This window comes from Labeo rohita, chromosome 5, assembly GCF_022985175.1.
Source record: "Labeo rohita strain BAU-BD-2019 chromosome 5, IGBB_LRoh.1.0, whole genome shotgun sequence".
Classification (NCBI taxonomy): domain Eukaryota; kingdom Metazoa; phylum Chordata; class Actinopteri; order Cypriniformes; family Cyprinidae; genus Labeo; species Labeo rohita.
Genome location: NC_066873.1, coordinates 22,731,653 through 22,742,733, shown reverse-complemented (window position 1 = coordinate 22,742,733; position 11,081 = coordinate 22,731,653). Strand labels below are relative to the sequence as shown.

At 36.7% G+C, this 11,081-nt stretch overlaps 1 protein-coding gene across 1 annotated transcript; it reads left to right on the top strand.

The window, feature by feature from the left end:
* The first annotated feature begins 3,350 nt into the window (after positions 1–3,350).
* Positions 3,351–10,078, top strand: gltpd2b (glycolipid transfer protein domain containing 2b). The gene is made up of 4 exons (XM_051109618.1): positions 3,351–3,887; positions 4,932–4,990; positions 5,463–5,635; positions 8,651–10,078. The coding sequence occupies exons 1-4, from the start codon at positions 3,818–3,820 to the stop codon at positions 9,288–9,290; spliced, it is 942 nt and encodes a 313-aa protein (XP_050965575.1). The 5' UTR covers positions 3,351–3,817; the 3' UTR covers positions 9,291–10,078.
* Positions 10,079–11,081: the final 1,003 nt, after the last annotated feature.

The window sequence follows — 11,081 nt, the reverse complement described above, 5'->3', positions numbered from 1 at the left end:
GCAGTCTGAAGAAATAAGCATGTTAACAGGTGTACAGGAGGGGCCGGCTGAAGGGCCATAGTGTTGATGTCTCCCATGAACATGGGTATAAATAACCAGTGTCTGTCTGGACATTGTGCTCTGCTGCGTATCTCCCTGGAACAAGGTAAATACAGGGGTTAGAGTAAAGGGTGTGATTAGATTATTTGGTTATACACTCTATAAAACTGAAAAATAGGGCCCAATGTACTATGTGCAATGTAAATTAATTTTCCATATTAATTTTTCACAGGTGTTTTGCTTGTATTTTGAACTTCACATTGCACTTTTAAAGGAAGTGTCTGTAAACTTAACAGATAATGTCCTGGTGGAAAATTAGGACCTTTTTTTTTTTGTCTTCCAGCGTATATTGGGACCAAATGCCTTCTGGACAGGTTCTCACAAGGATAGTAAAACCTAAAATCCCCTACACTTGTAGCCAACAGTACTCATGAAGAATCCAGCTTAGTAAACACACTAATGTCTTTATGAAAATATAAAAATCCAATAAAACTGGCTTTCATGGTAAGGGATAGAACATATAACTCAGTTGAAAAACAAATAAAAGTCAATAATGTGGTGTTAAATGCATGCTTGTGTGTGAAAGATAATGTAGCAAAGACAACTGTTAAAGTTTCTTTTTGTTCCCAGCAGGTCAAACGTTCATAACTGTGAGTTATGAGCGACGCCTGAGAGGTGATATCATGTACAAAACGGTTCAGCATGACAGGTTTTAAATGATTTATGAAGTCTAGCACATACTGTGATAACTGACACTATACGTTGGTTTTAAAGCATGGCTGCAGATCAAAGAGAACATTTTGAATAAAATAGGCACCATGATCTATAGGATTTTTCAGTAATCTTATGCACTGCAGGAGAGGACAGTCTCTTCGATGTCAGTCTCTTAAATTAGATTATGACACAGATTTGTTGTTTATTTCATGCATTTTTGTTTTGTTTACATTCTGTATGAGCCAAATAGCATAAATGGATTGCTTTGCCAGTTGCTGGACACTGGGCTTAAGTGGTATATGGTACATGGGCTTAAGTGTCACTGGATTGCAAAGCTTGTCGGTGGGCTTACCGGATCATGAATTCCTGTCTCCTTTTGTGTACTATTAATATGACCTGAAATTGAACCGTGTTCCATGTGGGTAATCGGAAACCCCACATCCAGGAAACGTCATGCAAATGAAAACGTCAAAAATGTCATTAGCAGTGACTTTGTGTCTTTATTTTCCACGTATCTTACCAAAATAAAATAAATCTTGAGTCTACAGAACAGATTAATTTCACCTCTGAGTATGTAGCAAACATTCTGGTTTGTTGAATAGCCTCCTGCACGAATTTTGGAGAATGATAAGGTTTGCATCCCTCAACTTCCTCATTTATTATTTTTAATGAAGTGAAAAGTTTTTTTTACTGTCCAGTTGGGGGAGCTACACTCTAAAATAAAAGTGCTTCAATGGTTCTTTACAGCACTATCCAGCTTTTTCTTCAACGTGGAAGTAAGCCTACAGTATGGGTGAGACGTCTGTTTCATTATCTGCTATAGGGAATTAATGGGAAGAATAACAATGTGCAGTATTCGGTAAAACTGTTTGCGCTACAAACCAGTGTGTTCAAAATTAAGATACATTCAAATAACATGGTAAGACACACCAATTTACAATATCAAGCAGCAAAACGAGCAGTTTTGTACAGCTAAAAATAGCTGGACGCGGATGAGACCGGAAACCAGACCTATAAAATTTACAAATGGCCGTGCCCTTTCTTACGGAGGTGGATAGTTGGATAGGTACAGGAAGAACAACTTGTAACTGTGTAGCTGTGGTTCTACTTTTTTTTGTAAAAGATTATTGATGTATTAAATTAAACATATAATTTGTAAAAAAAAAAAAAAAAACTAATGTTAAGAACCTGTGTTCTTTTAAATTAAAACAATATATTTTTAGAAGAAATTTATTTCAGTATTTAGCATTTCAATTTATCATTAAATTACTTGAATATATTAATGATAATTCATTAAATTAAAATCTTTAAAACTGTCCTGCATTCCCTTTGAAAAATTTGCTGAGACCACCTAATGGGTATGGTTGCCAAGTCTGTGGATTTTCCGTGTGTTAAAAGTTTGACATATTGCATAAATTATTTTTGACTGAAATGCTTGTGATGAATTATTTTATATTCTACCAGAGATAAAACTGTGGTAGATGCTAAGTTTTGTGAAAAACTGGTAGGGAGCCGTTGAGCTTCTTTATGAAAACAAACTATTTGTTTATCTATTTTTTGGTATTTGAAATTGTATATAATGCATAACAGTGACTGTAATATATGTATTTTACATATCAGGGTGGCAAATTTTGAGTTTTGATATTTGGACTACGGCCATTGCGCTAGTTTTGTTAGGAAGACCTGGCAACCCTGGTCCCTGGTTAAAGCCACTGCTGTATAAGGTTCTTGAATTGATTGTATCTTACTTTGGAGATTGGAAAAAGTCTTGTTTAGATTACAGAATCTCCCAAACAATGTTGGGAATCCAATGTCCAATGTAGAGAATCAATGAGAAAGAGCACAGTCCAATGTGCTATATTATTTATTGTAAGATTGATGACCGTATCTTTTATGTGGCTTCAACAAAGAGTTTTTTATTGGTTATGATGAGGCCGAAAATTACATTAATAATCAGTAACCTGTAGCGTGTGTTTGTATGAGTTAACGATAGCCTTCAGATAATGTCACCCTTGATAAGCACCTGTGATTGCTTTTGTGTAAATGAACAGATGTCTATAAATCAGCAGTTGGGCCTAAATATAGTGACACTGAGACAAACTGCTAATGCCTACAGCCATACTTACTCTGCCAAACTGGGGCATTGAAATTCATCAGCTTTCAAACCATGGGTTTTTAGGGCATGACAGCTTTTTTAAGGTGCTCACTGACATTTCAGGTCACAGTGCCTGTCCAGTGTTGACTTGATTAGGATTGGCCTTGTCATTAAATTCACCCAATTTGAATATACAGACATGATGGTCTCTTTTTAAAAGTTATAAATATAATAAATACTAAGGTAATTAAAGAAGAAAACATACCAACATTATTTAGTTGCCTAACCAGAATTCAAATTCAGCATTTGAATAAGACGCATTTGAATTCGACATTTGAATGGGGAATTTGCATATTTCAAACAGTAGTTATCTCCTGTTGAAAATTTTTTTCTTTATCACTCAGAGATGCACGTGTTGGGTAAATAAAACTTGGACCTTCCCTTGTGGATTCCAGGACTTCACTATTTATTTGTGACATGTGTTGTACAAGTGTGTGCGTCTGAGTAAAGGTTATTACAGGTTGCATAGGGCTTGCCTAATAAGGAGTGATTTGTTGTTCATGACTAATCTATGGACTTTTAGATTGTGCAACATCACTGGAAACTGACAAGACAGAACAGGACAAGAGAAGAAAGAAAGAAAACAACATAATGAAAAAATCTTAGCATAAGGTAGACCAGCGGACTAACCTGAGGATACAGAAGGAGCAGAGTAGAACAAAACAAGAAGTTACAAACTGTGTCTGTACAGTAGTGTGAACACATGAGGGCAGGGATTCGCTTGCCAATTTGTGGTCGAGTGAAGATCGAAACCCAATCAAAAACTTTACAAACACACTGTGTAAGAGAAGAAAGGTACTGGGCACAGTGGTGTAGAGATGCTCAGGAGAGAGAGTGGGAGCGCATAGACTAAGAAGGAAAGCGGGGCCGCCTGAGGAGACACAACAAGGAGGAGGAAAGTGGATCATTATGGGAGTCAAATGCAGGGCTTGTGTTGCCATCGTCTTCATCCTCCTTTTGCTTGGCTCCATGTGGCTACGTAAGTTTTGCCAATTCTTTCTGAATTGTCCTTTAACAGGCTGAATGTAATATATTTGGTTAATGTACGCGTTGACTAGGCCAGTTTTTCTGTTTGCTGTGGGGTCAGATTAGTAGATTTTTTTTGAGATGATGTTTTGTTGTTTCTATTTTAATTAAGCTTGTAAATCAGTTAATCACCACAATATCTGTTTTGGTAATACTTTCGTGTCCATCGCTACCTCAGTTACTGTGACTGACCATCACTATCAAGGCAATAAACATGTAAATATGCTGAACGGTCATTTTACCTGAATTCGGATCTTAAATAGACTTTATAGTTTATATAGAGTTCATGAGAGAACTAGTGTCTGAATCTTATTCATGAACAAATGCGAAATGCTTCTTTTGAGTCAGATAATGACTCGGTTTCAGATTCTCCTTATGAAAATTAACCATGGTTTTATTATAGTAAAAGTGCAATTACCGTGTTTTTTTGGTGCTTTGATTACTATTTGTATAACCATAGTTTTACTACAAATACCATGGTTAAACTATGGTTAGTGTAGCAAGACCATGGTTAATTTGTGGTTACTGTTTTTTACCTATGTTAACCATGGGTTTTTTGGTTTTATTTGTAGTCAAACCATGGTTAATTTTCATAAGGGTCATTCAAGAATCTGAATCATTTACTACTGGTTTAATAATCTCAGCAAAAATTATTCAAAATTTGTCTCCCATGAAATAAAGTAAATAATACATGTTTGAAATGACATGAGAGTAAAGGAAGACAGAATTTGTGTTTATTTTGGAGCTGACTAGTCGTTTACTATTCAGAGAAATATTTACACTGGATTTATCTCACTCAAGTCAGTAATACAGCTCACAGATCTTCTGAGCAGGTTTATGTGAGAGCCTAATCAATTTATGATACTGGCTTTGAGTAAATTCTTTATAAAACTATGATTTTATTATGTGATTTAACTACTGTATATTACTTTTCCTTTTCTCTTCCTGTTTAAAATGGTTTATTCTCCCATTACTTATCCTCTGCCTCTCATTGTAGATGGGAGCCTGGAGAACCACTGGAATACTTGTTCGAAGTTTTATAATATAAAAAACAAGGTAAGAGTGATAAAAAACAAAATTAGTGGGGGCTTATAGGATTTGCTGTTTTACCTTTTTGTAAATGGCGTTAGACCTTCTTTACATGTTAACTTTGTAAACACTGGGTCGGTACTTCTGCAGCAACGTAGAACGAGTTTACAGTTGGAGGAGAAAATTAGATAGGAATTTTTCAACATACCCTAACTTGAACGAGGGACAGAGCTAAACAAGATGAGCACTAAAAGAACAAAAAAAGTAAAAAGATTGTAAAAATTGTAATTTTTTTTTTAGAAAATAACCAGTCGTTTGGCTTCAAACTCGTGGGCTCCATTATACAGAGAAAAATCCTATTTATCCTTTACCATTTTCAATCTACGCAGCCACAGAGCTTCACTCTGCCCATGCTAACAGGAACTTTGCCCATGCATTTTATGGCATCACCCTCCTCAGAAATCTGCCCTCACTTTTCCATCTCTTGTCGTTTCCTCAGGTTCTGTCTTTTATTAAAGTTAATAGTTCAGATGATGATGTGGCTCCATTGAAGGTGTGTCCTGGCCAGAGGTTTCAAGTTGCTGATTTGCTAGCTCACCTGCAGGCAGCACCCGTTTCTACCAATGATGTACTGCTAAAGCCATACCTGGCAAGCTGGGATGAACTTATCAAGTAAGTTAACGCACGTCATTGACACCACCTGTTTCCGAGGGGCGCTACTGTAAAAAAGAACGTGGGAACAGCTTCCGGTGAGGCGGCAGTAGTGTTATACCAATGGTATTTTGTGTGCTAATTAGCAAGAGGATAAGTGTTTTTCGGATCTTTGTTCTCTTTGTAAAGTTGCAAACCTTTATGAGAGATGTCGTTACGGTGCTCAGGGACAACATGTGCTGTTCGAAGCTGTGCTCTCACATCTTTAGCAAGTTTAGATCGTTAAATCTTGAATGTCTATTAACTAGTAATGTGATGTTTGAACCGAGGCATCAGAGCTTGTGTTAAGGGGTGTGCCAGATGAAGCCTCGATTCAAGGCTTGTGTTGTTAACGTAGAAATCACAAAAATCAGTGACAAACAAAGCCTCACTTTCTCTGCAGTCCCATACGCGATTCAATTTGTGTGTTGGTTTGAACCTCCAGATCTTACTTATTAATTTATATTTTTAAATACCCAGTCATACAAGTATTGTGAAAAATACAAATTGTTGGAGGAAAAATTAAATATTTGCCATACTGCACTTCAAGTGTACATTATTCTTCTATTACATCAAATAGATATTCGTACTAGCATTTAATGCCACAATTTAATTGGCAGATGAATTTATCAGAGACAGAAATTCAACAAACAAACATGCACACTGTTAGACTTACATTTGTGCACGTAACATGAGTCGATCTGTGGAATGTGTGGTGAATGTTTCATCCAGTGGTGTTTCTTTCAAAGGCTTTTGGTTCCTTTAATTTTTTACTAACCACCAGATCGTGTTGTTTTTGACACACTCGAAGCTTTGAATCTTTTCCCGAAACAGTCAGAGGAAAATGTCAGTGCTTCACGAGGCTTTATTTGCCCATCACTTCTGTCAACTGTTGAATGAATGAGTGTCACCTCCCACTTGTTTACTACGAACCGGAAGACGCTCCCACTTTTGACGCAAGGGCTCATGAGGCGTAGGAAACTTGTGGATAGCAAGCTAAATATGCCACATTCATCTTATGTTTCCCCTAAGAATGGCAGCAGCTGTTTGTAAATTGAATGTGTCTTTGTTTCCATTGTCATTCGCTTCCAACTCTTTTGCTGCTTAATATTGCAAACTGGTGTATCATATTATTTTAATGTATTATCTTAATTATGAACACACTGGTTTGTAGTGCAAATAGTTTTACTGTTTTCTGCACTGTTATCCTTCTTGTTATTTCCCCTACTGCAGCTAATGAAACAGAAGACTTTCACAAAAAAACGGCGTACTTCCATATTGAAATATAAAGTAGAGCAAGAGTACAGCAAGAGGCCGTGGGTGTGATATTGCTTTTTTACACTTCAGACAACAAGTCATTAATATGGACTAACTTATTATTTTGGACCCAGTATTGCAGGTAGTTAGTGTATTTCATTCTAACAACAAATATAATTCCAGCCAAAGACAAAGCAAGAGTAAACCATTGTGCATCTCTGAACATCACTAAAAAGACAGACTTGTCCTAGTGGCGTATCGGTGTAATTTACAAAGGCCACGTTCACACAGCAGCAGAATATGGTTGTCAGTACTGTATTTGAGTCCTTAATACAGTTAGGTTCACAGACAATACGGTTTGTACAGGTGTGATAACCGCATTGTATAACCAAACTCACACCCGCAAATTTTCAGGACTCACAACGGCATTCTCGGAACACACACGCTGTGTGAACAAAACAGGACTGGACAACTAGTTGTCCGTCAAGTCATTCAGTGCCAGAGAAAGCCGTTCTGCCGCACAAATGCGCGTCTACCATTGCATGCTTTCATGTGTTGTTTCGGTGACTTACATTGATGGAGAACTTTCAGTTTTATGGATGTCAGTTTTATGGACATCTTTTACATGACTTTGGTCACTGTTGCTATGGTTACTAGTAAGGAATAGGGGCTGGACTCCCGTTGTGTGAAAGGGACATTTCGAGACTCACACCTGTAAGCAAATGGGGTTGTCAGTCCCAAAAACTGACAGTGTGAATGTAGCCTAGAGAGTTACTAGCTACGCATCTCTACTTTTCACGTTATTTTTTATGAAGACTATGAATTCAGAAACTATGTTCATTACTGTTTATAGGGAAATAGGCATATTAGGATGCAAAAGCTGTAAAATCGTCATCAGTAATGCAGAGACTGATTGTTTATTTTGAACATGCAAACACAGAGAAGCAGACTGATGCAAACAGTGAAAAGTCCAAGTGTGCTTAAACTGTATATATGTACTAGAATGCCAACTGACCTGTCAAATCTGAAAACAGTGATTCTCTGATTATATATATATATATATATATATATATATATATATATATATGTATATATATGAGTAAATCTATAATTGCAGGTGCATTTTTCCGATGTCATTATTTTTTCTGTTTATGAACCAAAAACATTAAATTTTTTCTTTAAAATCTCATAAACATTATTTATTTATTTTTGCACCCTTATGTTTCAACAACTTTTTTTTTTTTTTTTTACTGGATATATTATTGAATACATTTACAGATGAAAAATATTTGCTCCAAGTTGATGGTTCTGTAAAGACATCATTTTGTTTGTTTGTTTGTTTTTTTTAAGGTAAGCATAGGTGAAATACTTTTTCAGTTTCAAGTGCTGGAATATAAAGACTGTTTGTCTAATGAAAGGATTTTGTTTTCTGTTATGATTTATTGTTATTTGTACACACTGCCTAATTTGTCCGTAACAGAGTTGACAAACAATACCATAAAGACATCTGTTTATTCATTAAAAGTAAAAAAGGAAGTAACTTGTGTTTAGCAAGCACTAAATTATTCAAATGTAATGTTTTCAATAAGATACTGAGAAAAAAATATGTAAATGAACAGTTTTTCTTCTTAACTTTCTTAAATGCCAAATGTTTCTCCAATTGTAGAATCACCCATATATATATATATAAGTAGAAACATACACATTCAAAATATATCTTCTTTCTTCTGTGCATTTAAGGTTTTTGGAAGCATTGGGGCCAATGGTGGGGATAATTTCCCAAGAAATTGAGTCGAAAACCAGCATCATCCGTGACCTTGCCCAAAAAGCAGAGAAAGAGGCAGAGAAAAAAATGAAAGACAGAAAAATAATGCCTCAGCAAAGCGATCCAGTCTTAATGATATCTCATGACAGATCTTCAAACTACTCAAAGATGAATCATAGACTCTCATTTGGTTACACTTCTAGCCGGTCTATGATTAAATGGGAGCTGGATAACGATTTGGTGGACTTCCACAAGCATACAAACTCAGGCTGCAGGACTCTGTTGCGCTTGCATCGTGCTCTGCTCTGGCTCCAAAGCTTCCTGGAGGAACTGGGGAAGGATGCAACTGAAGGAGAGCATCTGCGAAGGCCTTCTGACCTCTGCAAAGAGACTTATCAGCGCACACTGGCCCGCCATCACAGCTGGTGGGTACGGAAAGCAGCGGAACTGGCTTTTCTTGCTATGCCTGAACGACCTTATTTCTACCAGTTGGTGTGTGTGGAGACGCAGGCAGAAGCTACTGTGGTGCTGAACAGGGTAGTGAAAGCAATAGAAGAAGTGTACGAAAGAAATGAAGTTGCTCTACAAGAACATGGCATGCTGGATCTACCCTGAGTGTAGAAAGAGAAGAAAAATCAAGGGAAATATGAGTGGGACCAACCTAAAGAACAGGACACTAAATTATACTGTAAGACTGGAGTTTTGAACCCTTATGAGAAAAGAATGAAGACACTGCTGGATAAATACAAAGCTTATTTATTTGGTCTTACTGATATTCTGAAAGAGAGGTCAGTTTTCATGACAGCTGGAATGGGCAATTTTTATTCTCTATCTGTTAATGAAAAAGGTTGCCAAGTAAGTAAGTAAATAAATAAATAAATAAATAAAACATCTCACTATCAAAGATGTAACAGTTTTGTTGCTAAAAAGTAAATATACAGTATACTGTTGGTGCTAATGAATGACCAATACTCGAGTCCCTTTGCTTAAAGAGAACACTGAGTTTTCAGTGGGTTTGCACAATAATAGTTCTGGTTGATTGTGAAAGATGCAGGCACAGCAAATGTGACAGAACAGTCCGAAGTCCTGTTTCAACAAAACTTTTTACAAGCTTATCAAATGCAGTTTTATGGTGTGACTGATACCTAATGATATGATAATGTTCAGAGGCAGGGTTGCAAGGTTTTACCAATGAAACCTGCCCAAATGACCCTTCGGAAACAATTTGATTGACAGGCAATCTGACCAATCATAAGGCCGAATCCGCCATTATGCCCGACACGCAAATCAGACAGGAGCTTAGATTGACTTTGGTGGACTTAAACTTGAAACATTGTGTTTTTGACGTCTTCCGCAGTTGAAATGAAATACGTTCTGATGTTCATTCATGTTTTTTTTTTTTTGTGCTTTAAGTAAAGAAGAAAAGTCCATTTAAAGACGTGAATAGAGGCTAATTTGCACCGGGCGACGTGATATTCACCTCAACCTGCGCAAGTTGAAAAATTTCAACTGGAGCGGAAAATTCACATGATGCGTTTTAGCGCAAGCCAATCAGCTAAGAGCTTTATCATGTCCAGAATATGGGAGAAAACATTATTGTAGGCCAAAATTTATGATATAGGTATCTGGAGCATAGAAAACAATTAAAATTAGTTGTAGTGCTATATAGTAGTGCGAGTTTGGTGTAAACACACCATTATGGTATGTGCACACCAAAAGCGAATTTAATTATTTGAGCATGTAGATTACATACGAAGTCAATACAAAGAGGTGAATAGACCGGGTGATGCGATTCCCGCAAACGAACGTTATTTGCATGAAAATTTGGATGAGGCATTGTCGCACAAGCCAGTCAGCAAAGAACTTATTGACACGTCTAGTCTGACACATACGGTTGTATCAGAAAACGGAGGAAGCATTATGACACAAAAAACATTCCGCCCCAGTGAATCCATACCTTTTTTTCTGGGAGTGTATAAAGAAACAACATTATGAGACAGTTGTTGTTAGAATTTATTGGTGATTTCAAATATTAAATTTAATCTTACGTTCGCCAAACAGTTTTGGAGAATGTGAGGTTTCACCATTCAAAGTGATTTGTTTCGCGCGGTGTTCTAATATGGTTACAGAGTGAAATGACTTAAAGGGTTACTCCACCCCAAAATGAAAATTTTGTCATTAATCACTTACCCCCATATCGTTACAAACCCGTAAAAGCTACACTCGTCTTCAGAACACAATTTAAGATATTTTGGGTGAAAACCGGGAGTTTTGCGACTGTCCCACTGACTGCCAAGTAAATACCACTCTCAAGACCCTGAAAAGTATGAAAGACGTCGTCAAAATAGTCCATCTGCCGTCAGTGGTTAAGCATAATTTTACAAAGCTACGAGAATACTTTTTGTA

What these genes read in the sequence shown, in the direction of transcription:
- gltpd2b (XM_051109618.1), top strand. Translation starts at nt 3,818, where the DNA reads ATGGGAGTCAAATGCAGGGCTTGTGTTGCCATCGTCTTCATCCTCCTT. An exon ending in TTTATAATATAAAAAACAAG is followed by an intron (nt 4,991 to 5,462) that starts GTAAGAGTGATA and finishes TCGTTTCCTCAG; the next exon opens with GTTCTGTCTTTTATTAAAGT. An exon ending in AGCTGGGATGAACTTATCAA is followed by an intron (nt 5,636 to 8,650) that starts GTAAGTTAACGC and finishes TGTGCATTTAAG; the next exon opens with GTTTTTGGAAGCATTGGGGC.